Genomic DNA, 26,205 nt, shown 5'->3' with positions numbered 1-26,205 from the left:
ATACATGTATGTGTATCTACATATTTATTTATTTGCCATAGGCTAATCAAAGCAAGTTTTTGAAACCTGTCCTAACAAGTTCACCTCATAACTTTCAGGGAGTGGGTGAGTAAGGTGGATCACATGAGGTCTCGTGCGCCAGAGAGTCAGGTGGCGTGGAAAGAGGGATCTGAGGAACGTGGCAGCGGTAAAACACCATGGGTTGACAGTGTGGACTCCAGAGTGGCATCCCCTGGCAGTGTCACGCAGTACAACAAATCAGTGGCTTCACAAGTTTACCAGGTAACACGTGCATGAACTTCACATATATATATCTATATATAAATCAGGATATTTTCCGGCCGTTTCAGAGTAAGCTGATGCGGTTTCTCCATCCAGGGGTACAAACTCAGTTGTAGCGATTCAGGAACCGGTGGCTGTGAAATGTTCTTTAGCAGACGGGCCAGCATGCTCTTCATTTCTGCCCCCTCCTCCCCCGCAGCACTTTCTGCGGCCGCAAAAGTCTCATACAAGCATTTTGAGTTTTTGTGATGAACCGGAGGAGCTACATGACTGAATAAAAGTCTGCAAATACACAAAACCGTGAATAGTAAATACGCGGGGAAAACCTGTAGATAGATATAGAGAGACATAAAGAAATATATGCATATAAAGTATTTTGAGTCTTAATTACTGTACTAATAATTCAAAAACTACTCTAAGACTACATAAATCTTTGTAATGGGATAGCTTTGTTGTGTGTTTTATCTTTGTAGTAATACAAAATTAGAGCAGAAAAGGCATTTTATTATGAAAGCATAATGATGGGAGAGCATGATGTTTCTAAAGTGCGGCGGGCTTTACCACGGCGGGGCGTGGTTTGTGGACAGAATGTAACCAAAGATCAGCTCAGTATTGAAGATTTAGGTAATTGTTGCAAACTAAAGAAGAGATTGATCGACAAAGTCAGCAGACATTCAGGACACAGAATGCAGTGAACTAAGAGAGAAAATGTGCAAAACAGCAATAGTGCACATTTGAGCCATGATAATAGTGAGGGTACCACTTTGTTACAATTATATTTTCATGACCATAGGGTTCACTGGGTAATAGGGCGCAGTCTCGGTTATGGGTCAGTATTTGACACATTATCTCATCATCAAGCTGTGCAATATGCATATCGCAAAAGACGGTGAAAATTGCAATAAATGGTAAATCTTAAATGTGCTAAAACAATCTTATGGCAGCTTGAAGGGATTGCTGGTGTTTAAGCCCATCTACATGTTACACACACACACCCATCCTAATCTGGAGCAGCATACATGTATTTTGTGCTGCTGACCTTTTTTTTCTTTTTTTTTTAACCTTTTATCATGTCATGCTACTTACTGCAGCAAAATATAATTTGACTAAATATCAGCTATAATACATATTTCCCCCAATGTTTAGCACACCTGACTAAAATACTTGTGACTCACTGCTGGGGGAAAACGTGAGATACCTGAGGACCTTATCATACTTGTCTCAGCATCTCATGTTTGGTCTGTAATGTTAAAACACTTGAACTTGTCTCTGGGTTCTGTCAGGTTTGTACCCTTCAGGTGTTCAGTGCGTCCCTCTGACATTCTTTGGCTGTGTTTCTTGCACAGTAGAGAACTACGGTATATTAAAGTCGTGGCGGGCTAAAAATGCTCCGTAACCGAGAGTTACCCTGCCAAAGTTACGACTATGTAGGAGAGTGTATCCACTTTCATCTTAATTGTTAGATTTTACTAGCTAAATGAGGGGGGATCCAGTTTGAATCATGCCAGTAACATTGGTTTGTATATATGAATGATTCACATGAATTCTTTTTGCTCTCTTAGACCAACAGCCGTTCTGCAGGGAATGGAGCTCCGCGGGGAAACAAGCAACAAGCTGCAGGGCTGCTTGCTGCAGAAGAGGACCCAGACGCTTGGAGGCAGAAACGGAAGAAGCCGTCAGATGTGTCTGAAGCTGTAGAACGAGCAAGGCGGCGAAGAGAAGAGGAAGAACGGCGCATGGAGGAGCAGCGTCTTGCTGCTTGTGCTGAAAAACTCAAGCGTCTCAATGAAAAACACAAGCAGGCGAACGAGGGCAAGCTTGCCTCTGCTCAGACTGCTAACAATGAAGCAGAGGCTAGCCGAGAGGAATCCTTACCAGCTTCTGCATCCAGTCCTTTACCTTCAGCTACAGTTTCACAATCACAGGCTCCAGTCAAGCCAGAATGTTTACCTGACGGAATGAATGAAGAAAGGGAAAGGTTGGAGCGTGAACCAGAGAGAGTTACTGAGGATGAGGCTCTGCTGCCTCCTCTGCCGAGCTCCCCTGCTTTAAGACCTGGGGCTTTGGAGTCCCAGGGCGACGTAGAGCCCCCCTTGATTAAGCCTCATCAGGTGGAGATGGAGGAATGCCAAACTGATGGAACTACACCGGCACCCATCCGCGACTACTTCAGTTTGGAGGAAAACAGAGGTAAACCGATTCTAAATGATGTTTAATGTTTCAACTAAGAATGTCCCGATAAGAATGTTTTGTTCCTGAGCCGATTCCGAATCGTTTGATTTTCATCCAGAGTCCAGATCCGATACTTTTGTAAAACATTATTAGAAATTAAAAAAAATTGTTATCAACTGATCCAGATCGGTCCCTATTTTAATTGTATTCAGTTGTTTTTATTATTTAACACTTAAACAGAGCACCTCTCTAAAGTGGCTTCAAAAATTAAGGAAAAACTGTGTACATGAAAAAATGTGTTTACTATAAACTAGAAAAAATAGTTAAGAATTCATCATATGAGAAAGTTTTGTGGCTGTAGTTTCAGGATGTTGAGAACATTTTTCATCAGATGTGATTCACATCTCCATTAGAAATGAAAAACAAACTTCTATGATTGTTGTTGTAGCATGAATGTGATGAGCTTCCATGTCTAAATCATATTAATGGAACCATTTATTAGTTCCGGTTGTTTGTGTGAGTTTGGATTTATTTAGGCCTTTTTTCCCGGGCCTGCACTCTGCAGCCGCCTCACTGCCGTCTCTCCGTCGGCAGCAGGAGAGCGACGTTCTCATCACGAAGAAACAAAAACCAAATCTTTTTTGGTTGAAATGCCTGTTTAGGTCAATGTTTTAGTTGAGACAAAACCCAAGAGACACTTGGTGACAGTTTTCAACGTTTAAGACATTAATTGAACCCCGAAGTAAATCTGTGAATACTTTCTAACTTTAGTGATCCGTTTCTGTTAGCGTTAGCCTCCTGCTCAAACTGCTGCCGTATTCTGCGGCGCTCTATGAGAGTAAAATGTCGTGATCCCTTCACGATATGCAGACATGTATTTGTAACGACAAGCTTGAAATATAAAGCCTTGATCAAAATAATAAAATAAAATATTCTGATCGAGTCTCCAACCACGTGTCCTGATCCAATCACGTGATTGGATCAGGACATCCCTAGTTTCAACATAGGAATAGCTTTTGATAACTGAAACATTTGACCTTAATTTTATTCTGTTTTGCAGTGGACGAGCCCCACGTGTCTCTGCCACACCTGGAAACTCCAAGTGGTGAAGAAATCCCCCCACAGCTGGAAGGAGAGGCTGCCTCTGCTGTGCGTCCATCTCTCATCTCAGGCTATTCCAAACAATTTCAAAAATCCTTGCCTCCCCGTTTCCTTAGGCAACAGGTAAAGCTGTCACCCTTTTAAGTTTACGATGATCTAACTCAAAATCACAGGTTATGATCCTGTTTGTGCTGGAAAATGTGTCTTTCCTAAATGTTCTATATCACTGACATCAGCTCATCAACATCGTGAGATTCAGCGTTTATCGTTTTTCTTTGCCACTGCAGTCAATGTCGGCGCCGGCTTAGCGGCGCATTGTCATGTTACCGTGACATGTTTCACCACATGACAAATAGTCAGTTTTTTGTAAAAAAAAACAAAACGATATTTTGTAAATGACGATGGTATAAGCGGGCCACAGGGTGGCATTCATTTCTGATAATGCACACTTTGTCGGCCATTAACACTTATATCACCTTATAGTTTTGTTTTACTATTAGCTATGGTCAGGATGAATACTGGATTCTGATTGGCTGCTGGGTGTGCATTAAAAAGTGATTAGCACAGTGATAACCACACACCTAAAAAAGAGGTTCCGGTCACATATCTGAAATGTTTTGTATCACTGCACTGGCTTCTTTAAAACAACCTTTAGCTTCATCATCTGGACAAAAACGAGCTGAAAGACGTGAACGATAGGCGATATCGTGTCAAGTTCCTTTACCGCTGCAGTCGCGGTCGGTGACGGCTCAGCCGTTACCATGACAATGCGCCGCACAACAAATAGTCCACCTTTTGTGAAAAAGTGATTTTAAACCTAAAAAGTAACACGACTTAATTACTAACGGTTGATTTAAGAATTATTTATTTTGTAAGTGACCATGGTATAAGTGGGATATTGGCCTTTGATGTGTCCAATACCAGAAATGAATGGACATTATTTCAAATAAAATTGGGTGAGATGTTCACCATCAATTAAACATTTCTTCATTATTTGCATCTATTTGTTTTTTTTCTCAGGAACAAATGAAGCAACAGCAATGGCAACAGCAACAACAAGGTGGGGGCACTGCCCCCACGCCAGTTGGTGGAAGTGTCCCAGCCACCCAGCAGCAGCAGCAGCAACACCGGTCCATGTATCAACCCATGGGCCCCCATCCCCAGCACTTGGCCTCAATGGGGTTTGACCCACGCTGGCTGATGATGCAGTCGTATATGGACCCCCGCATGATGTCAGGTCGACCCCCAATGGACATGCCAGCTAACATGCACCCTGGTGAGAAAATGCTCAAGAAAGCCTTAAAATGTGAAGGTTTCCTGTGATGGCCGGTATTTTTAGCTCTCTTCTAAACTTTTTAGGGAGAATGCCTTCAAAGCAGATAGTGCGGAGAGAACCAGCTGACAACTCCAGCTCAAGTTCGGACTCATTCGACCACTTGACCCGGCCGGTTCGTGACCATGGCTTGCACTCAGACTCACGAATGGTGTGGGGATCTGACCCATACCCACAGTCTGAGCCATTACCTTCTGCAACAACCCCAAAAGGACGAGATGATAATGAAGAACCAAGGTAAAATTAAATAAAACCTTGTAATAAAGCAGGATGACAAAGTCATCCCTAATAGTTTTCATCACTTCTTCTTACCATATAGATATTTTTTTAAATCACCAGTTCAAAGCACGCCGCCTCCTTTTCTTTCTTTTTTTTATAGCAATGCTTAACAAATGTTAACCAAAAAAGGTTACACTCATTAAATATACAATTATGACAGAAGTTACCCCTATATAACATTTTTTCACATTTAATTTGACAAAGCTAATTATGAGCATAACTTAGTTTGTATTGCACACCTAAGCCTTTCCAGGTAAGTTGAAAAGTATATTACTGCAGATGGTGTCATGTTTGTTTGTGCTGATATTTTGTCATAAATGAGTAGAGAATGGAACAAATAGTTTATTTCCAGCTCTGGGACCTACCTCTACCCAGTTGTGGTGGCTGTTGCTCCAGCAACATCCAGCCACTTTCCCTTAACCCTTGTGCTATCCTAGGCACTTTAACGTTGGGAGTTGGGTCATCTAGACCCACTAGACAGTGCTCTGAACCTTTTTTCTTCAATGATTTGTGATCTTCACTGGTGTCCATGGATTAAACCTTTATCCACCTTTGTCATGGTAGGAATAACACGTCAATGTAAGGGTGGGTTCATCTGGACCCCATAGGATAGCACAAGGGATAACTGGAGCTGTGTGACCGTTTAGACCCATCTCAGTGTTTTAACTTGGCTTGTTCCACCTTCTCTAGCTCTTCCCACTGTACGATGGAGGTTTTGTCTTCAGGCTTCTAAATCATTATCACCCTTGATTTTATTTCACTGTTGTCAGATCCAGTTGAGATCGTTTTCCAAAGATTCTGACTATATGATGTTTTTTCTTTTTTTTTTTTTAGAGTGAGCTGTAGTTTGGATCTGGACAGAGGTATTTCAAATCCCTATACTCAGGATCGCAATACTCTGGAGCCTCACAAGAAGGACTTTTTTCAGGACCCTTCAGAGTCCCTGCAAACATTTAAACAGGACCCAGACAGTGTTTCAGGACCTTTAGACAGGGTCCCAAGCAGTTCCAACTTTGATCGAGCAGAATCGGGCTTACCTAGTGGAGAAGTGGAAGCTCTTGGTAAAGCCATCCTCCAGAGAAGTGTCTCGCAGGGCTCCAGCCATTCCCTTAAGATAGATGAACCAAGGTTTGATGGGCTACCTCTGTCAACAAAATCATTTGAGCTACAGGATGCTGGAGAACTGAGTGAGAAACCCCAGAATGAACTCTGTGCTCAGTCAGCCTTAACCAGCAAGAGTGCCACACTTCCTTCTGATGGATTACACAAACAAGAGAAGTTGCCTCTGCCAGCTCCTAGTAAGCAAAAAGCAGAGCTTCGTTGGGCTGGAAGATCGGGGATTGGACGCAGAGAAGGACTAGGGGGAGACAGGCCGATTCGCAGGTCAGGGCCAATAAAAAAACCTGTCCTAAGAGATATGAAAGAGGAGAGGGAGCAAAGAGAAGAAAGAGAGAAACGTCATGAAAGGGGGGAACGAGGGGATCGGTCGAAAAAAGACCAGTCATCCAAAGTTACTAGTGCTGCTGCTTCTGCTGCTTCTGCTGTTGTGTCTGAAGGTTTTAAGTCTCACGGTGAAAGCAAGAAAGAATCTACGGAGATGGAAGACATTCAGACATCCCATTCAAGAGCCAGAGAATCCCAGCCTTCCTCGGGAGTGCCTACCTCTTCATCGCAAGAGGAGAAAGTGGAAAAGCCCAGTGCTGACAAGCACCCAGAACCAAAGTTAGCTTCTCGAAAAGAGTCCAACCTGTCTTCACGGGTTTACAGGCGAGAGGAAAGAGAGAGGGATCGGGACAGAAATAGGGAGAAAGACATGGACAAGGACAGGGAAAGAGAATGGCCCACTGATGCCAATTTCAAGGGGCGTGGCAGAGGGGAGTATTATTCTAGAGGACGGAGCTTTCGAGGATCTTATAGTGGTCGAGGTAGAGGGAGTCGGGGACGAAGTCGGGCAGAGTTCTATCGAGAGCCCAAATTACGCTCAGATCTGCCTTCTGTTGGAGGTGCTGCGGCCTTTCGCAACAGAGAAGAAAGCGAAACGCGCAGCGAAAGCTCAGATTTTGAGGTTATACCAAAACGGAGAAGGCGCCGGGGTTCTGACACTGATTCTGAAAGTGAGGGTGGAAGGGAGTCTGCCAGCGACACGGGACCTTCTGACCGCGAGCCCAGCACCAAACCTAGTCGTCTAATGAGGAGAGACCTTCCAGTTGACGGTCGTTCGGTGTCTCACAAGCCCAGCTTTGGGATGCCCCACATGGGAGAAAAGCTCGGGATTAGAGGTGAAGATGAAAGCAGGCCCAAGCCAGGATTTCTTCCAAAGGGGGAGCCTTCTCGCAGGGGAAGAGGTGGATTATACAATCGACGGGGTGGAACAAGGGAAAGGGGAGCCCCTCGGTCAGTCCCTCTCAGACGATCAACACCAAGAGATTGCGCTTTCCAGTGGCCCTCTAAACCTATGGAAACATTCAGGCCTGAGGATGCCGATTCTATATCAAAACATGACAATCTTGCCGACAGGCGCCCCCCTAAAACAGAGAGCAAGAAATTAGGAGAAGGTGCTCCTCATAGTAGAGAAAGGCCCCGTAGAGCCAGACCAGCTAGGCCCCCTAGGCAGGATAAGCCTCCCCGCTTTAGACGTTTGAAGGAGCACGAGGCAGCAGTGATGGCTTCTGGTGAGACAACAAAAAGTCCAGCCACCTCTTCGGTACCTACTGCAGCTGAGCCCGGTTTAACCCTAATTCCTGTTTCCCCAACCATTTCTCGAGCCCCCCCACCCGTGCCTGCCGACATGGCCACAGCCGTACCTGTACCCGACCAGCCTTCTCCTTTAGAAGCATCCTTAGCTGAGACCAGCAGTCCTGCCACTGGGGCAGTAGGTACCAAGTCCCCCGACTTGTCGAACCAGAACTCCTCCGACCAAGCAAATGAGGAATGGGAAACGGCTTCTGAGAGCAGTGATTTCAATGAAAGGAGGGAGCGAGAAGAAAAGAAAGGAGCCCTGGAGGCTGCTACTGAAGTAGCCTCGGCCTCCACCCCAGCACCTGCATCTCCCCAGGGCTCCATGACTCCCAATAAAAGCTTTGCAGATGGAGGTGCAACTCCAAAACGGGAAGGGTCCCAAGCAGCCAAGAGAAGTTTCTCAAGCCAGCGACCTACAGAGAGGCAGAATCGCAGAGGCAACAGTGGAGCTAAACCAGGTCGCAGTTACGCTGGAGGCAAAGGAGAGAGGAGAGGAGGTGGATCGAAAGCTGGTCGAAAAGGGTGAGTCTGAAACCTTCAAGCTTTAGTCTATTGTCCGTCTCTGTTTAAGCCCAACAGCAAAAGGAAGCTCAACTCCAATACCAGGGACTTCCCCATGTAGTTCTTAAGTCATGAAGAGTTCCTGTAAATAACATAAACATGTAAACACCTGTGTAAGTGCTTTTGATGTGTCAAACTTTATGTTTCATAAACCCTTGGAGTGGAAAAAGTCACACTGCAGAAAGAGAGTGCTAGACGGACAGACTCACGAGAAAAGCCTCAAATTCTGCCTGAATCTCTAAACCTTTGAACTTTATTCTGTAATGGCACAACCTCTTTGACTGCCCAATTTCCTTTTTCAGCCTCTTCACAAATGGTTGCTCAAAATGTCAGTCATCTTTGTTTTGGGTGAATGTTTATTTGCAAGTACATGCCTTTAAACTTTAGAGCAGTGACGAAAGTAAAAGTTTAGTTTGAAGTTGCTTTTTTTTCTCCTTAAAACAGCCTTGCAGCCCAGCAGAACGTTGATGCACCAGCAGCCGGAGGAGCAGCCCAGAAACTTGCTAAAGAGCAGTCTGCCCGTGGTAAAGACGAGGGCAAACTGGCCACCAAGAAGCCCAAGGAGAATGCGCTTTCTCAGTTTGACCTCAACAACTATGCCAGTTAGTCAACACTTTTCTATCGTTGGCACTTGTCACACACAAAGTCTATGCTACGCCCTTGCTGGTCGCTCTTACACAGCAAGAAACGAATGTCTGATTCTTGTAGGTGTTGTGATTATCGACGATCACCCAGAAGTTACCACAGATGACCCGCAGTCCAGCGCCAATGACGATGGCTTCACCGAAGTCGTCTCCCGCAAGCAGCAGAAACGCCTGCAGGACGAGGAGAAACGGAAAAAAGAAGAGCAGACTACTCAGGTGAGAAAAGTTGTTGTTTTTGCTGTAAATTCCAAAAACTAATGATGGCCAGCTGTACTCACCTGTTGATCTTACAGAACTGGGGTAAAAAAGGCTCTGGTGAAAAGAGCAGAGGAAGTGGAGGAAAACTGCCCCCAAGATTTGCCAAAAAGCAGTCGTCTCAACAGCAGCATCATCATCAGCAGCAGCAGCAGCAGCAGCCGCCGCCGCCACAGGCCTCGCAGTCTCAGCCTCCTGTCACTGCTGCCCCAACTTCCCAGCAACATTCTCACACTGCCCCCTCCCAGCCCACTTTGGCTTCGCTGGAAGGAGCCACAGCTCCCATCTCATCCATCCCCCCTGGTACTGTGGACGCCCCCTCAAAGAGCCTCGCCCTGGCCCCCACGCAGACCCACAGCACTTTGGGCACCGAGCTGTGGGAAAACAAAGCAGCAGGCTCCTCTGTTCTTCCTGATGTTAAGAAGCGTGAGTGGACAAGTTGATTATTGACTTTGTCTTTAGGGAAATTCTTGATCAGTTGACATCTATTTGCCAAAAATAAATACGTGTAACTTTTTGTCGCAGTTGGTCCCATCAGCCCTCTGCAGCCCCCGTCAGTGAGTGCTTGGAACAAACCTTTAACCTCCTTTACTGCTGCGACCTCTGCTGAGGTAACCTCACGGCCTCTATTCCTTCACTCACACATGAATCTCCTTCCGTTTGGGGCATACCAAATAAGAATTATTTTTGTCCAATTAGGGCCTAAAACCTGGAGTTGACGCCAGTGCAGATTTGGGAATAGACGCCATCCAGTTTGGAGCACCGTCATCTGCAGGCAGCACCGACAGTGATGGAGGCCCGGCGTTGTTGGAAAGTGTCCCTGAAATCAAACTGCCGGCTCCCAAAGAACAAAGACAGAAACAAACTCGAGCCGGTCCAATCAAAACACAGAAGGTGGGAATGCTGCTGAACAGATTTTTTTTTTAGCTGCTGGACTGTGGCCAAATGTTGAACATTTTTCTCCTCTTCCTCAGCTGCCTGAGATGGAACCGGTAGAAACCAAGGAGTACAAACCGGGCCCTATTGGTAAAGAGCGCTCCTTAAAAAACCGCAAAGCCAAAGACGCTCGTGGAGCCGAGGGAGAAGCGCTGGAGGGCGGGGTTTCAGCTGGAAGTGCCACCAGAACCGCTGACCCCAGTCCTCCTTCCAGTGACACTGTAGTACCTGAACTGGGAGGAGAGATGGAGGGAATGATTACAGTACCTTCAGCAGAGTACAGCACTAACTCGAAGGTACGGAACAGAAACATTTATTATTACAACAATCAGAAGTCGTGTTGGGGTTGAGGGTTTTTTTGTTTTGTTTATCCTCTGTTAGGAATCTGTGATGGACTATACCACACCCTCCTCCTCCCTAGCTGACAGTGTTCCTACTGGAGGGAACAAAATGGAGGAGAGTTTAGTGGCCAACGTGAGTCCAAATCCTCAAACAACAGTATATAATGCCAACACTTTTTAATTCCACGGTTGAAGTTTGGTTTCTTATTTTTCTCTGGGTTTTTTTCTTTCTCTAGGTGGCTCTTCCTCATTCCTTGCCTCTTCCTCGCCGAGAATCCCTGCAGCAGAGCTCCAGCCTCAGCACAGTTTCCACCGCCACTGCTGACTTAACGTTGAAGGTAAGGCCCACCGGCCCACCGCCGTGCTGCCCGCTTCTATACGCAGGCCATCAAACATCCGTTTGTGCCCGTTACCCTCAGATGGAGTCGGCCCGTAAGGCTTGGGAAAACTCCCCGAGTCTGGAAAAGAATTCTCCTGTCACCTCCTCGTCTTCTCCCATCACCTCCTGTGCGTCTTCATACTCTTTTTCCTCGACTTCCATGCCACAGATCCCTGTGGCTTCTGTAACCCCGAGCACCTCCCTGCAAGGTAACTTCTGACTTTTTCCCATCTTAACTTGCTGGAGGCGTGCTTTACCTCCGTCATTCCGTAGTGAGTCATTTCCCCCCATCCTCAACATGTTTCCCTTCACACCCAGCAGGTTCTGGCACCTACACAACACCCTCCCACAGCACCAAGACCACCTCCGCCTCTGACCCCCCTAACATCTGCAAGGTGAAGCCCCAGCAGCTTCAGGGTGGGGGTCTGACAGCCTCCGCCGGTGGCACCAACAGCGCCAGCAGCTTCTCCCAGCTCAGCTGTGTGCCCCCCCTCCTTCCACAGCAGCAGACTCCCCAGGTCTACGTCTCTCAGTCTGCAGCAGGTGAGAGCACGCGGCCCCCGCAGCATGAATGAAAACAGCGTGATGTTGCATCTCTAACAAATGTCTTTAGGTTCTGCAGCTCAAATTCCAGCGTTTTACATGGACACCAGCCACCTTTTCAGCACCCCTCACCATCGTCTGGCCCCTCCCTCTCTAGCACAGCAGCAAGCCTTTCAGCCTGGCCTTTCACAGGTAGGCTTTCGTTTTGGAAACACGTTTCAAAGTCCTTGGACGTCGGACTCTCAGCCAACTGTCTTGCAGCCGACCGCCGTGCAGCAGATTCCCATCCCCATCTACGCGTCAATGCAGGGCCAGCCCCAGCACACACACCAGGCTCAGCTGGGGCTCAGCACCGGGCCCCCGGTGTCTCAACCACAGGACCTGTTCAGCTCTTCGCTGCAGCCTTACAGGTATGACGTTGCCTCCTAACCTTTTAGAATCTCTACAAAAGAAGCCGCGTGCCCTCCAAACATGTTCCTGTGGGCGCTCCCTCAGGTCCCAGCAGGCGTTTATGCAGAGCAGCCTGTCCCAGCCCTCCATGATGCTGTCAGGGCCGTCCCTGCACAGTTATCCTGGCGTTCAAGGCCCCGACCTGGGAAAGGCGCAGTCCAGCCTGGCCTATCAGCAGCCTTCCTCCACTCAACACATTCCCATACTGTTTGAACCACAGCTCAACCAGCCCTCTGGTATGGGAGCCTCCCAGCTGATGGACACTCACCTGCTGCAGGTAACCGCTGACCGGATGGATCAGTGCTGAACTCTTCTCACGTGCTACCAGACGTTTGCTCAAATTCAGAGGTGTTACGGTGCGGCTCATGCATGTTTCTGAGACATTTCTGATTGCTGCTTAGGCTCGACAGAGCATCAGTCAACACTCAAACTTGTACTCAGGACAAGTACAACAGCATGGACAAAGCAGCTACTACAGCAGCACTCAGTCACCCAGTTCTGCTATGCAGCAGGCAAGGACTCAACGATATGTTTGTGCAAACTTTTTTCTACAAATTTATCTTCTGCTTGTGTTTCAACTGAAGTTGTGAAGAGGATTTCTAATTTTTCTCCAGGTAACGGTTCCACTGCCAGGTTCCCAGTTGTCCATGCCAAACTTCGGCTCGGGTGGGGGCCAGCCCCTCTTAGCCCTGCCCCCCACCCCTCCTCAACCCCAGCCCCCCAATCTCAATCGACAGCCCCCAGCTTCTCAGGCGTACAGGGGGATGATGGGCCCTAACCACAGCCTGATGCAGCCTCCAAGCAGCAAGGTTCGTGTTCAGCTTTTAGTTGCTCCTGTAATAGTTTGTGTTGTTTGAAACTCCACAAACTCGTTTTTCAGACGGGTAAACAGGAAAGATCAGAATTATTTTAGACCTTTCAACTCTTTCAAAATGCTCTTCTGCTCTGGTCAGACAGAGAGTCTTGCGTTTCCTGAGTTCATCAGCAGTTTTCCCGTCTTTTTCTTGTGACTCCTGCAGATGGACATGGATCTGAAGCTCTTTGGCAGCGGGATGGATGTGAAGCCTGGAACTCCTCCAGTCAGCGGCAGGAGCACAACACCCACCTCCAGCCCATACAGGTCCGGTTCTGTTGAGCATGAGCCTTTTCTGAAACCTTTGGAATGTTCTAATGCTGTCACAGGACCTAGGTTAGGCTGTGTTCACCAGGGCACAAGCTCCTCTGGCGTTGAATGAAATTGTTTGTTGGAAAAGACGCTGTCCTCAGTGTGCGAGTCTGTAAATGAAGGGCGTCACGTTTGCAGCACAAAAAACACGCAAAGCGCTGTATGCACTCAAAGTGTGGAGATGTGAGCGTTCTGGTGCCAGGGACTGCAGAATCCTGAGTCTCCACTCTGCTAGCAGAGTCCAGAGCTGCTGCCTCTCCGGCTGTCTGACCGCTTGTCCGTGTTTTCCCCAATGTACTCGTGCAGGGCCAGCTCCACCTCCCCCAGCAGTCAGTCCAGCAAAATGAACAGCCTGCTGTACCAGAAGCAGTTCCAGCCCAGCTCTGCTGGCCTCAGAATGACACAGCACTTCCCTGGACAGTTCAACCCGCAGGTTAGAATCCCTTGCTGATCTCATAAGCATTCTTTGTTTTTGGTTAAATGCTATATAACATCAAAAAAATGGCAGAAGATACTAATAAAAAGTTTTCCTGTATCTCTTTCTTCATTATAGTATCTTCTGCCATTTTTTTGATGCTTAAGTCCTTCCACAATTTTTCAGCAATTTCAACCGTTATTCAAATGTTCAGCTTTTTCCAGCTGTGTCTTTTGGTTCTTCAAATCCTTGAACTTTTCAAGATATTCCAGGATTTTTGCTTCCATTGAAAAACATGGAGAATCCTTGTAAACCTTTTCTTGTTTCAACCATTATAACTTTGACATACTTTTAGCTAGAGACACCAATCAAACTACAAAATATCCACAATACTTTATACTGATTCCAATTCTTTCAGATTTTTAAAATATGTTTTAGTATTTGAGATATAAACCATTAAACTTATGGTAATTTCCGCTTTATAATGGGTTTTAATGGGAGAGGCTTCCGACATTTTCACCAAAGTTCCCCGTTTCTAAGCTTCTTATTTTGTCATTCTTTCGGCTAGAGACACCATTAAAACGTTAGTCCTCTCAAGGTTTTGGACTGCAGCATATTTTAGTCTTGTGATTGATGCAATTTACAGTTCTTGTCACAAATTGACTTCAAGCTTTGATAACTTTTCAACAATCTCCCCGCTCTGGCGTGACGTCATACCTTAGCCTTCAACTTTTACAAACAAAGCTTCCTTAAGTTTAGAATGTCAAATCAATCCCAAAAAATATGTAAAAATGTAGGCATTTTTGTTGGCTTTTCAATAATGTATTTTGTGTCAAGATGTTAGTTTTACTTTTCGTTTTAATCACCCCTGATGCCAGAGAGTCGCAGCACTAACTGATCAAAAACAGCTGTAATGTGTGCCGTCCACTGTACCTGGTTGGTGGCGTCATGGCGTGACACGCTACTTTGCTGGTTATTTACTGCATTTTTCACAAATATCTTTTTTGTTGTTGTGCTGTTGTCACTTTATGGTCACCTTTGATCATTTCTTTCTTTATTTTTTTTCCAATTATTACCCTTTAAGTTCCATTTTCACACATCTGTTGCTGTTTTTCCTTTCAGATTTTATCTCAGCCCAGCATGGTTTCTCCTGTGATTCGCACTCCTCGTGCTACATCCTACGGGGGGGGTGTCCAGCGTTCTCCCATGGGACCTTCGCTCAATGTGGGCGCTGGTCTCATGCCCCACCCTCGACCCCAGCATCCACAACACGGCCTGCACCCACCCCGAGGCCCCCCTGGTCCTTCCCTCACTGCCAGGGCCACCCAGGCAGCTCTGAAGGCTGAGCAAGACCTGAAGGTAGCTGCAGGTTCCTGTGCTTTGGAGTCCTGCTCGGTGTGGTTATTTTGAGGAATGGGGGTGTCTCATTTCTTTTTTCTGCACCCCCTTAAGGCCAAGCAGCGAGCTGAGGTGCTCCAGTCCACTCACAAGTTTTTCTCGGAACAGCAGCAGCAGCAGATGAAGCCCCCCCAAGTTGGCAAACCTCCTCGACTCGACCAAGGAGGAAAACCAGCTCTGGACACGTCGGGCTCAAACCACCAGACGGGAGCTGAACGCCCCGATGCCGACAAGCCCCCCCTCTCTACAACCAAGCCCATTCGGACTGGTCCCATTAAGCCACAGGCCATCAAACCAGAAGAGGGCAAATAAAGAGCTGGAGGCCTCTTCTGGTCCCAGAATCCATGCTGATCTAGTGGTTTAGGCCTCTTGTTAAACCTGGAGAAGAGTGGAGGAGGAAGAAGCAGAAGACGGTGACGCTGCCGTCGTCTGCTGCGTAATCTCTCATCACTGCAGGTGTGGGGGGGTCGTTCGAGGTGGATTTTTTTTTTTTTTTTTTTCATGGCTCGATGCTGATTTTAAAAAAAGATCCACAGGTTTGACAGATATGTAATTCCAAAAGAACATTGGAGGTTTGCTGTTGTTCTGTTGGAACTGTTTTTTTGTTTTTCAACTTTTTCCTGCAAGTGACGTCACAAACATGAATGGAGACGTTTGAGTTCAGTATTCTTCTTTTCCTGAAGGAGATGTTAGTGAAACAGACTTTACCCTCCTAATTAGTGCATAGAATGTGCCGTTGCTCCTGTTCAGCCGTTCCATCCATGGACTGGCGCACGCAGACACCAAACCACAAAAGAAAATGTGACAATAGCAGCATTTGACTGACTGACTGACTGACTGGTCTGCCTGTGGGCCTTCGCTCCTGCCTTCTGCTCTCGTTTCCTCGCCTGCAGTCGTCTGCGTGTCGGGTGTGTGTGTTCGTACACGGCTTGTTTGTCTCGAGCCAAAGGGTTAAGGCGACGGCCTCCTTGAGCTGCTGTCAAACCAACGCCGATGCTTTGAGTGGACTCTGAGGCTTGCATGGATGATGTCAGATCACTGTTTTACACCCGGTTCAGTATCAGAGCAACACGCCCACCCATCCGGCTTTCACACACGCCTGACTATATGAAGCTCCCAGACCTGCTGCTTAGAACGGTTTCAGCGCCCTTAGCTAGTATTTCATGGCAGGACGAGATTTGAAAGAAGTCAAACGGTTGAGGGTCTTTGCTGACTTTCACTGAAAAAGCAAACGAGTTAAGGACAAAGAAAATCCGAAATCTCAAGTCCTGAAGGACACTTCTCTGCTGGCCCCTCCCACAACGCTCTCGTCTTAGGTCGCTGATGAGAAACCTTAAGAATTGTACAGTAGTATACACCCTGAGGTGGGGAGGGATTCCCCTCACATCTGCCCACGCTGGGGGAGACTCCTTCGTCGGGAGGATGACAGAAGAGGAGGCGTAATGACCTATTGTTTTTGTTGTACAGGGGTTTCATCACTGTATTAAATATGTACTGTATTATTTACATTCTCTTGGTTTGGTTACAGAAACTAATAAAAAATAATATACTGTTTCATTTAGTCAGCGCCTTCATTTTTCAGGCTGAACTGCTTTTGACCACTAGGGGTCCTCAGAGGTTTCTGCAGGAGCTGCTGCATGAAGTCAGGTCTGAATGTGACGTTTCATCCTAGATTTAAGCTGAACCCACACAGATTTAAGCCACAAGACTTTATGTGCATTTGACACAAAATGGAAAACAGTCAAGTTTATTTCATACGCTGTCTTGATGCTGCAAATGCATGCAATAACCATGCATTCTTTCTCAGATCTATGTAGAACCACGGGATTCGGCTATACAAATAGTTGAGCTTTAAGCACAAACATTGCTGCTCCATTTCCAGATATACTTTGATTAAAACGTCAAACATCAGGATTAAAAGCGGTATAAAAATAATTCCTCTTTCATTTGCCACTAATCCAGTTCTCCACAGTCGTGCTTGGGCTAACATCTGCCGCTCGCGTTGCTCTAAAGGTTTGAGTCTCTGATGCAGGAACAGGTCGGCGTCGCTGAAACGGTTGGGCCTGCTGGCCTCAGGTGGCCGGGCTGTGACTCATCCTGATGTCGTAGGACACCAGGTGAAAGTTGTCCCACGCAAACAGCTTCCTTTGGGCCAAGCTGTAGTCGATCATGCTGTTGTAGCGATACTTGTTTTTGAAAGGGATGGATACGGCCTTCCCCTGGCTGGTTTCTGTGTCGTAGACATAGTTGATGGTGCTGTCCGGAGCAGAGTAGCTGGCCACGGTGTACATCTTCCCACAGATGATGAAGGAGTTGGCCACGGACGACTTCCTGATGTTGGTCTCCCAGCTCCTCCTGACCTCCAGACTGAGCGGATCCAGCAGTGAAATCACGATGGCTCCTTGGGCCTTGCTGGTGGAGTAGACCGCCCACAGCCCCTTCTCGTCCACAGCCAAGTCGATGTCCGTGTAGCCTCCCCAGGAGTAGGGGAACTGGCCGTGGAAGCCGGCGTGAGGAAGCTCCCGGCGGGCAGCCACGTGCTCAGCAGCCAGCTCGTAGCGGATCAGAGTGCGGCTGAGTCTTCTCTGGTAATACAGGGAGCCTCGGTAGAGAGTGGCCCCGGTGCTCTCCAGGGGGTCCAGCAGCAGCAGGACCTGAAACGGAAAATGAGGAGAACTTGACGGGGAACGCTTTGGGGTTTGTGGCTCAGTGTGAGTGCTGGGGGAGACCTACTTTAGATGGGAAACCTTTAGAGAGCTGCTCCAGGTCTTCATATCCAAACAGCTGCCTGACCTCCGTGCCAACGGTGTCAATGCGCCACACCATGTTGGGTCCATATGGAGAGACCGGCTCAGGATCCTGCATCCAGACTCCATATTTCCCCGCGATGTTGTCGGCCCTTCTGTGACTGACCGGCTCTCCAACTGACAGCAGGTCACCACAGCCTGCAGGGGGAGAGAGGGATCGAGATTCTCAGTCAGCTCTTTAAAGCAGGTTTGTCGTTTTCATCGGCGATGTGCTATTTTGGTCTTATTCAATAAAAACTACACAGTCAAACGGGCTTGATGGGAACTTAAGGACACTCCATGATTTCGTTCGGAGCTTTTTGAGTGTTAACTGCTGGAGTCCGGCCTGGGCTCCATCGGAGCGCCAAGACTCGGCGTTCCAGCTGTGGAACTATTGGTTTTAGCAGTGGGACACATGGAACGCCTGACTCTGGTGCAGCACAGCCTTCATGGTGGCCTTCATGACTTTAAGAGGCCTGGTTCTGTCAGTACAGCCTCAGCCTTATGTAGGACAGGTGCTGTCAGGTGGGAAACGCCCTTTCGTTTGGCATTAGCGCCAAACATCTCAGGTGTCCTTTCTACATGGGGTGGTGTTTGCTCAGAAAAATGGCAGCTATGATGTCATGCACTTCAAAAAAGAGGGTTATAAGCCTTTGAGAACAGATGGCTCTTGAAAGCCTGATCACTCTGCTTGTTTTTAACAATTTAACCCTTGTGCTATCTTGTGGGGTCCAGATGACCCCACCCTTCCATTGACGTGTTCTCCCTACCATGACAAAGGTGGATAAAGGTGGAAAGATTTCATATAATCCATGGACACCAGTGAAGATCACAAATCATTGAAGAAAAAAGGTTCAGAGCACTGTCTAGTGGGTCTAGATGACCCAACACCTAATGTTAAAGTACCTTGGAGACTAGACCCTAGCTGTACATTTCTTCTATTGGACCAGTCATCACTGTTTGGGCTGCATCAGGTGTTCCAGGTTCTGTTGGACTCAACACCCTTGGTCCAGGTAATCAGCGATAGAGCAGGAAGGGTGGAAGATTTCCAGCCTTGGTGTGTTCTCTCATGCAAAGATCAGGACGGTGATGGCGTTTCTTCTCATTATGGAGGCAGGCGGGACACCAGAAGAAGCTCCCCGTTGTTCTCCAGCTTCTGCACAACCAGAAGGTTGCTTGGATTTTTAGCGCCTCCCTAAATGCTACCCTGTCGCCAGGTTCCAGGACAACACATTTAGGGGCCACATGGGTCTGAAACACATGTCTGTTTGGCTTTCAGTGTTGATAGAAGAAGGTTTTCTGTTGCTGGAGGTACTTTTCCCCACAACATCAAAGTGGGAAGAAAACCCAACCAGAGAAGGTCAAAGGTCGTCTCTGATGGCATCCTAACTGGAGGGGCTTTCTTTCTCCTCCTACGAAACAACAGAAGTCCTCTGATCACAGCTCAGCATCCAGGCTGGATTCCTGTCCTAAATTCCTGGATATTTATAGCAGGAGTTTGTTGACAGGAGCGACAGACGCGTTTAGCTGGGAAGGATCACAGTCCGGCGCCTCGCCGGGCTCATCTTTCACTCTCAGCTTTGCTATGTCTGAAACGTGGAGGTGTCGCTTCCTAGACCAAAATGTAAACTGCAGAGAAGCTGGAAGTTGTGGTTTGGGTCAGAGACCGATACCTGTTTGGTTCTGTTTGCTGTCAGGAACTGGAACCTCCGTCACCTCCGCCTTGAGCTCCTGGAATGCTGGGGACCCATACTGCCACGCGGAGTCTGCGACGACACGACACAGAGTTAGATCAGGAAGCTGCGCGGGGCGGGCGCGTGGCCGGCGCTTGGCCCCAGAGCCGCGCGGGGCCGGCGCGGGCCCCAGAGCCGTCTCACCTGTGCGCCCTCGCCACCAGGTGAGACGTGGAGGAGACACACAGGCAGTTTCCCTCCCAGGGATTCCCGTTCACGCTCAAGATGTCTATGTGCGCGCGCGCGCTGACAGTGGGGAATGTGACCGCTGTCATTCGGGCTACTGTGGCGTCAGACGGTCCCGCCACGTGACACACTGAACAGCACGCACGCTCCCGGGGCTGTCAACTCAAATGGCCTATGGGCACCACAAGCCCGACTCTCTGCTTCCCACTCCTTTTACAGGACGATGATGATGATGATGATGATGATGATGATGATGATGATGATGATGATGATGATGATGATGATGATGATGATGATGATGATGTTCTCAGAGCGAAAATCCGCCGCGAAGCAGAAGGACCTCCCCCGGTGGCTGAACGGATCCCCGCCGTGATGCAGGCGGAGCTGCTGGCTCAGAAACCAGGATTTTCCCCCTCACCTGCTACGCAGTCACACTTTCACACCAGGGAGAGGCAGGAACAGCTGCTGGAGTTCCCCTGCATCCAAGATGAGCCACAGGCTGTCAATCAGATCCACAGTCATGGATGGAGGATGTTCACATATCCTATCAAGTTCAAGCTTTGCATGCAGAGCAGATAGGCCAAGAATGGTCTGCATCAATGCTCAGAACAAGTGTCCGGTGGTGACTCGGCTGAAACGAGGGAGGTTTGTCACGTGACTCAGCCTAAAACTAAACATGGACACACCAAGCAGCAGGAAAGAGTTCACCAATCACATCCGTGATCGGATCAGTGAGATCTGGAGCTGTGGCCAGCAGAGAGGGACCCCAGAACTGTGACCTGAAACAGCTTAAAGCAGCCGAGATCTGTGAACGGCGAGGAAAAACATCCTACAGGAACAGAGACTGGAAAGAACCACGTGAGACAACGGAGGTTTGTGCTGGCCCTCCGTTGCTGCTGTGTGCCGGTGCAATGCCAGCAAGAAGAACAACAAAATCATCAAGAGGGTGAGCTCTGTGGTGGGACTGAAGCTGGCTCTGGAGGAGGAGGCAGAGCAGAAAACTGAGCAGGTTCAGGGCCATCATGAGGAATCCCTCCCATCCCCTACATGAGGAAGGAGGAGCACATTCAGCAACAGACTGCTGTCAGCGCTGCTCCACAGACCGACTGAAGAAACGTTTTGTTCCACGTGCCATCAGGCAGTACAACTCACTGGAGGAGCAGCTAAGAAGCAATTTCTTCTAATTCATTTTAACCCACTGATTTTTTAATAATTGAATCCATTGATTTTTGTATCTATTAATCTATTTTATCCATTGATATTTTTATTTTGTTTAATCTATTGATTTTTAAACCATTGGCCTTTATTGTTTTTTATGTGTGTGTGTGTTTTATGATTGTCAGTAGATGGACATTTTTTAATTTCCTCAGGAATTAATAAAGAATCTATCAGCTCAGGCCTCCCTGATGCCATCAATCATCCTGCAGGTTCATGCTTTCTTTCATTTTAAGGGAGTATCGTACATAAATGAAGATTACTCGCTGCAGAACATTCACTCGGAGGTTTTGAACAGGAAGTCCCGCCTGGCTTGTTGGTGATGAGGTCCAGGAGTCAGAGTGAGAGCACAGGCAACCGAAAATAGTTTGACGAATGTCTTCTGTCTTCTGGTCTTGGATGTCCTCCACCTGCTGGGATCCGTTGGTCTTCCTGAGGGGCCCTCTCGGTATGCAGGTGAGAGCCTGACGCACTCACCAGATAACCTGCTACGTGGTGGAGGGGCTTCGGAGGCCCCTGAAGCGTGGGGAGCCTCTCAGGAACTAGAGAGAAAAGATTTACTGCTGCTGGAAAACTCAGTCGTTCACAGCAAATGAAGCCGAGAGCCAAGAAACAAAAACAGAGTTCTAGTTGTCCTAAGAAACAAAAACAAAACCCCTTTTTTTGTGCTCCTGCTGGAGGAGAAACTGCTTGTAAAATGAGCAGGACTTCTCCACAGATATTAAACTGATCCTCTCTGCACCCCCCCCCCCCCCAGCTGCTAAATGCAGCACAGGAAACTGGACCTGAGGGTCTCCAACAGACAACCAAAACATTACAGCGCAAACGCACACATGAAAAGAAGCGTGAGCCGCTGCACGCCGCACAAACATCATCCCTCTTTCAGGAGACCGGAGCTGAGATGACAGAAGCACAACGGTCCAGCTCACTGAGAACAGCCTTCCTGTCCACGTTAGGGAAAAGCAAGTGGCATCCTAAAAGTCGGGATTTCCATTTGCTTTGACAGAACATGAACATTTCTTTGCAAAAAGTCAACGACTGTCACAAAAAAATGTGCCAACAAAGTCCAAACTTGAAATGTTATCGACCGTGTTGAGATGTCTGTACAGCATGTGTGCTCCTCCCTTACCCTCGAGGGGTCTCGTCGGGGCCCTGTCCCTCTGGGGGTGGCTCGGCGGGGCCGCCGGCGTCTGAGGACAGGGTCTCTTCCTCAGCCGTTCCGTCTCCCTCCTCATTTCCTCCATTCTGAGCTGAAGAGCCTTCATCTCCCTCTTCAGACGCTCCTTTTCGCCCTGCAACAGACTCCTCTCTGCCACGGCTCGGTTCAGTGCGTCCTGCAGCTCAGCCTGAGCTCTGTCTCCAGCACCCTGACGCCCCCCCGGAGGCTGGAGGCTCTTACCGCTCAGCTGGGACACCAGCATCTCCAGCACGCCGAGTCTGACCTTCAGAGCCTCCACTTCTGGAGCTGCAGGCTGTGGGCAGCTGGCCTCCACAGGGCTGGGTACGGTGAAGCTGTAAACACACCTCCCGCTCCTGTCGTTTCCTCTCCACAGAGACGCCTGGTCCTGAGCGTCACCTTGCAGCAGGAGCCCGGCGAGCAGCAGGAGCAGGAACATGTTTGAGACGCTTCTCTGATCCGGTTCCTCTGAGGCCCCTGATCTTCTCCGTCCAGCGCTGGAGCGTGGCTGAGCTTTACCTCCAGTCTGCTTTCCCTCCCTGTGAGCTGAGCTTTTCACCAACAGCTCACAGATATTTATACAGCCTGGAAGAGGGAAGCTGAACAACTGAGGAGGGGGTAACAGGGAGGGAGGGGGTTTGACGGGAGGGAGAGAGAGATGGGTGGGAAGATCCATGCACAGAAACATCAAGTTTTTCCATAAGCTGAAGTTTGTTTGGAAATAGACAAATAGATTTTTATGTCTCTCATTTGACTTGAACGCTGAAGAAACCTCCATGTGTCTGTGAGGACTTGTCTGTTGGTTTTCGTTTCGTCTTTCGAAGGATCCGTGGATGTCTGACTCTGTTCCCGGTCACACTGTGGCCTCTCAGCCAAGCTTGCGTTGTGTTCTCTTCTTGCAGAGTCCAGACTCCTTCCAGTTTGATGCTATTTGTCTTCCAGCTGCTTTCTCTCCATCTTTGGAAGAGACTCTGTAAAGGATTTCTTTGGGGTTATTTGAGGCCACGTGTCGGGCGTTTCACCTGTCGGGTTTCTCTCGTGTCCTGATTCTATGTTTGGTAACCTCTTCTCCCACACACAGCTCCTCACCTCCATGTCTGTTCCAACTCATCATCCATCAACCTGTAGAGCCCCCCAAGCCCCAGTCAGGTCATGTTCTGCAGCTTCTGTCAGTAAACAAATGAAAATGCCTTTTTAAATCCAGTCAGTAAAACTGGACACTAAAAGCCACTAGACATTGATGTAGTGAAAATGTTACTTTTTCAGGTCTGAATGTCAAAATAAAATGCATCCTGCTATTGAATAACTAAATGGCATTTTTCTGATGATGGAGGACATTCAGCTCTGTATTTCTTGATTCAACTCATTGTGCATCAGGATGGGAAAATGCCGTTTAAAAAGAGTTTGTAGTTGTTAAGTAGAAAACATGCTGGATGGGCTGAACTCCACCCTAATGCAAGGTCAGAAAGTGAACCACATTTCATACTAACATGTTATGAGGCAGATGTTCTATTTTTGAACAAACTGAAGGATTTTAACTATGATTACAAAGGCTGTGAGGGTCACTCTGATTTAATTTTTGTCAGGAAGCTGTACGCATTTCCTGTTAAGATGCACCACAAACAGTTAAATAAAAGTTTGTTTTTTAATCATTGCTGACATTACACCACTTTACTTGTAAGGCCATCTTGGGTGCCCATAAAGTCACCACAGAAGTAAAATGCATTAATATTATTATCATAATTATCACCTTCCACTGCATCTGCTGCATCAAGATGATCCAATGTGACACTTTAGTTTTGAAAAGAACTCTGAACCTCTGTTAAGTTATAAACTATTTCCTATTTTCTCTTGATGTTTTATTTGTGCCAATAGTTTGTTTACATTTATCATAACAGTAAAAATGATAAATGCAAATCAGTGTTTTATTTCTCTAAAGGGTGAAAAGAGAATTTGTGGCTCCTACCGGGTTCCAGTCAGTGACAAATCGACCCAAATGGCTCTTTAAGTGTGGAACGTTGCAGAGCCCTGGATTAAACAGACACCACTCAGCCATGGGTGATGGGAAGAGGGGTTGCCTATGAACAGCATAATCATAATTAAACTGCAGCTGGGAATGCTTCGTAAAGACCTCAACCCTTGTGCTATCCTAGGCACTCTAACATTGGGAGTTGGGTCATCTAGACCCACTAGACCTTTTTTCTTCAATGATTTGTGATCTTCACTGGTGTCCATGGATTACATGAAATCTTTCCACCTTTATCCACCTTTGTCATGGTAGGGAGAACACGTCAATGTAAGGGTGGGGTCATCTGGACCCCATAGGATAGCACAAGGGTTAAAAGATGATCAGACTGGGTCTTTTAGTTCTGTTTTGATGCCAGAAATCAGCCTGAACAGCTGGTTTTGTTCTGAGAGACATGATTGGTCCAAATCCAGCAAATCTAGAGCAAAACCAGGTAAACAGTAAGAGACTGTAGAGTTATGTATTTCATTCTGGACTGACTTTTGCCTTCGTGAGAAGATGAGCAGATAAAAACAAACTAAAAGGCTTCACATCCTTGGAGAACATTTCATCGTCAATGCAGCGGCTTCTTCTCCTTCTGGACAGGCTTTTTTGCAATTAACTGTAGCTCAACCAATCACCCCGAGATGCATTTAAATATTTTGGGAGAACACATTTTTTTTCAGCAAAAGTCTTCCTTTTTGTCAGCAAAGTTCCAAAAAATAGCTTCCTGCGTGTTGTCCAATCTCCTGTTTCTTTGCCTGGATGCAGAGGTCATCCGACTGTAGACAAAGCATCAATCTGTGCTGCAAGAGTGGGCGTGTCTGTGCAGAAGGGATTATGTGAAGCCAAGATCAAGCTATTTAAAGAGCCTATGTCATGCTTTTCTTAAGTCTTTCAGAGTAAATTATTTCCATACGATAATATGTAACCTTTGGAACACTAAGGAAAGACTTTTGTATGCAACATTAATTGTTTTTACAGCTCATTTTCCAACCTGGAAGTAAGACAACTCTCTCTCTGAGGCTCCGCCTTTCTCTCCTTGTGGGTGCCGCCCATTTCATGACGTCAACCTGGTGTGTGTCTTCGTTTCTCCCACAGAAACAAACATCCAAACTTTTGTAAAGATAAATGTGCATACTGTGCATGTAAAATGAAAGAGTTTAGCCGATCACCGCTAGCTCCACTGAGAAAGCGGGTGTGTGTTTTAGCCTGGGGGCGGGGCTGCAGGTTCCTCACTTTGTGATGTCACAATGTGAGGACCCACTCGTTTTCATGCCCTGGGAGGGGCTGTTGCTCAGAGAGCAGGTTTTTAGAGGAATACTCAGGAATGGGTGAATGGATCAAAATACCACTTTGGGGTTGTTGTTTTTTTGTGAGGAATGAACATTAAAATACACTCAAAAGCCCCCAAATGGATTTTTGGTGTAGGCCCTTTAACCCTTGTGCTGTCCTAGGCACTTTAACATTAGGTGTTGGGTCATCTAGACCCACTAGACAGTGCTCTGAACCTTTTTTCTTCAATGATTTGTGATCTTCACTGGTGTCCATGGATTACATGAAATCTTTCCACCTTTGTCATGGTAGGGAGAACACATCAATGTAAGGGGGGGGGGGGGGGGGTCATCTGGACCCCATAGGATAGCACAAGGGTTATAAGACACGCCCGAGACCTTCAGAAACATCTCATGATGTTGCTAATTCAACTCTTCAATAGGAAAGCTGGGCGTGAAACGACCTCTTCTTCAGAAGTAGAACAAAGCAGTCACCAAGGTGTGTGTCAGGTCATGTGGTGTTCAACAAACCTTCCAGGTCAGCCTGGTCTCCCAATGGACAAAGCCACGTGGGCGTGGCTGAAACAAGAGCCGCAGGTCTGTTAGAGCAATAAGCCTTCAGGGGTTCCAGGCCCTCCAGCTTTAGTACCATGTTGGGACTCCGCCATGCCAGTAAAGCTGCAAACCACTTCAAATGTCTAGTAATGAGCCGCTGAAAGCACGGACCTGGACTGGCTCAGACAGCAAATGGAGATTCCAGGTGTGCTCAGAGGTGAGGGGCTGGTGCAGCAGTTTTACTCTCCTCGCATTATTAACTCAAGAACAGAGTCCAAAAG

At 47.4% G+C, this 26,205-nt stretch overlaps 2 protein-coding genes across 7 annotated transcripts in view; one reads left to right on the top strand and one right to left on the bottom strand.

Annotated features, from left to right (window-relative positions):
- The window catches only part of prrc2c (proline rich coiled-coil 2C), a 30,593-nt gene extending 14,043 nt beyond the window's left edge, over positions 1–16,550 (top strand). For 3 of the 6 annotated variants that reach the window (XM_023954002.1, XM_023954004.1, XM_023954003.1), the window contains exons 10-34: positions 99–282; positions 1,845–2,472; positions 3,515–3,678; positions 4,576–4,831; positions 4,915–5,125; positions 6,002–8,428; positions 8,912–9,069; positions 9,176–9,327; positions 9,405–9,792; positions 9,892–9,977; positions 10,066–10,260; positions 10,341–10,598; positions 10,684–10,776; positions 10,880–10,981; positions 11,063–11,231; positions 11,341–11,565; positions 11,636–11,757; positions 11,827–11,975; positions 12,061–12,292; positions 12,417–12,545; positions 12,630–12,824; positions 13,035–13,135; positions 13,487–13,613; positions 14,718–14,954; positions 15,048–16,550. In XM_023954002.1, coding sequence (XP_023809770.1) covers positions 99–282; positions 1,845–2,472; positions 3,515–3,678; positions 4,576–4,831; positions 4,915–5,125; positions 6,002–8,428; positions 8,912–9,069; positions 9,176–9,327; positions 9,405–9,792; positions 9,892–9,977; positions 10,066–10,260; positions 10,341–10,598; positions 10,684–10,776; positions 10,880–10,981; positions 11,063–11,231; positions 11,341–11,565; positions 11,636–11,757; positions 11,827–11,975; positions 12,061–12,292; positions 12,417–12,545; positions 12,630–12,824; positions 13,035–13,135; positions 13,487–13,613; positions 14,718–14,954; positions 15,048–15,305 — 7,246 coding nt within the window. In that variant the 3' untranslated portion in view covers positions 15,306–16,550. The remainder of the gene's footprint in view (positions 1–98; positions 283–1,844; positions 2,473–3,514; positions 3,679–4,575; positions 4,832–4,914; positions 5,126–6,001; positions 8,429–8,911; positions 9,070–9,175; positions 9,328–9,404; positions 9,793–9,891; positions 9,978–10,065; positions 10,261–10,340; positions 10,599–10,683; positions 10,777–10,879; positions 10,982–11,062; positions 11,232–11,340; positions 11,566–11,635; positions 11,758–11,826; positions 11,976–12,060; positions 12,293–12,416; positions 12,546–12,629; positions 12,825–13,034; positions 13,136–13,486; positions 13,614–14,717; positions 14,955–15,047) is intronic. The other 3 variants (XM_023954005.1, XM_023954006.1, XM_023954007.1) reach the window with 3 other exon arrangements.
- A 137-nt stretch (positions 16,551–16,687) lies between these two features.
- On the bottom strand, positions 16,688–22,679 carry LOC101175634 (myocilin). The gene is made up of 4 exons (XM_023954016.1): positions 22,043–22,679; positions 19,453–19,545; positions 17,727–17,938; positions 16,688–17,647 (listed from the first exon to the last, which is right to left on the bottom strand). Exons 1-4 carry the CDS (start codon positions 22,527–22,529, stop codon positions 17,066–17,068), a joined length of 1,374 nt encoding a protein of 457 aa, XP_023809784.1. The 5' UTR covers positions 22,530–22,679; the 3' UTR covers positions 16,688–17,065.
- Between the last annotated feature and the right edge of the window lie 3,526 nt (positions 22,680–26,205).

The sequence above is a fragment of the Oryzias latipes genome, chromosome 4 (assembly GCF_002234675.1).
Source record: "Oryzias latipes chromosome 4, ASM223467v1".
NCBI classification, from domain to species: Eukaryota; Metazoa; Chordata; class Actinopteri; order Beloniformes; family Adrianichthyidae; genus Oryzias; species Oryzias latipes.
Note: the sequence above shows the minus strand (reverse complement) of the source record. Positions and strands in the feature narration are given on the sequence as shown.

Coding starts and splice junctions, on each gene's coding strand:
- LOC101175634 (XM_023954016.1), bottom strand. CDS start 22,529: ATGTTCCTGCTCCTGCTGCTCGCCGGGCTCCTGCTGCAAGGTGACGCT. Junction 19,546..22,042: donor CCCGACGAGACCCCTCGAGG/GTAAGGGAGGAG, acceptor GTGTCGTCGCAG/ACTCCGCGTGGCAGTATGGG. Junction 17,939..19,452: donor CAGCAAACAGAACCAAACAG/GTATCGGTCTCT, acceptor CTCCCCCTGCAG/GCTGTGGTGACCTGCTGTCA.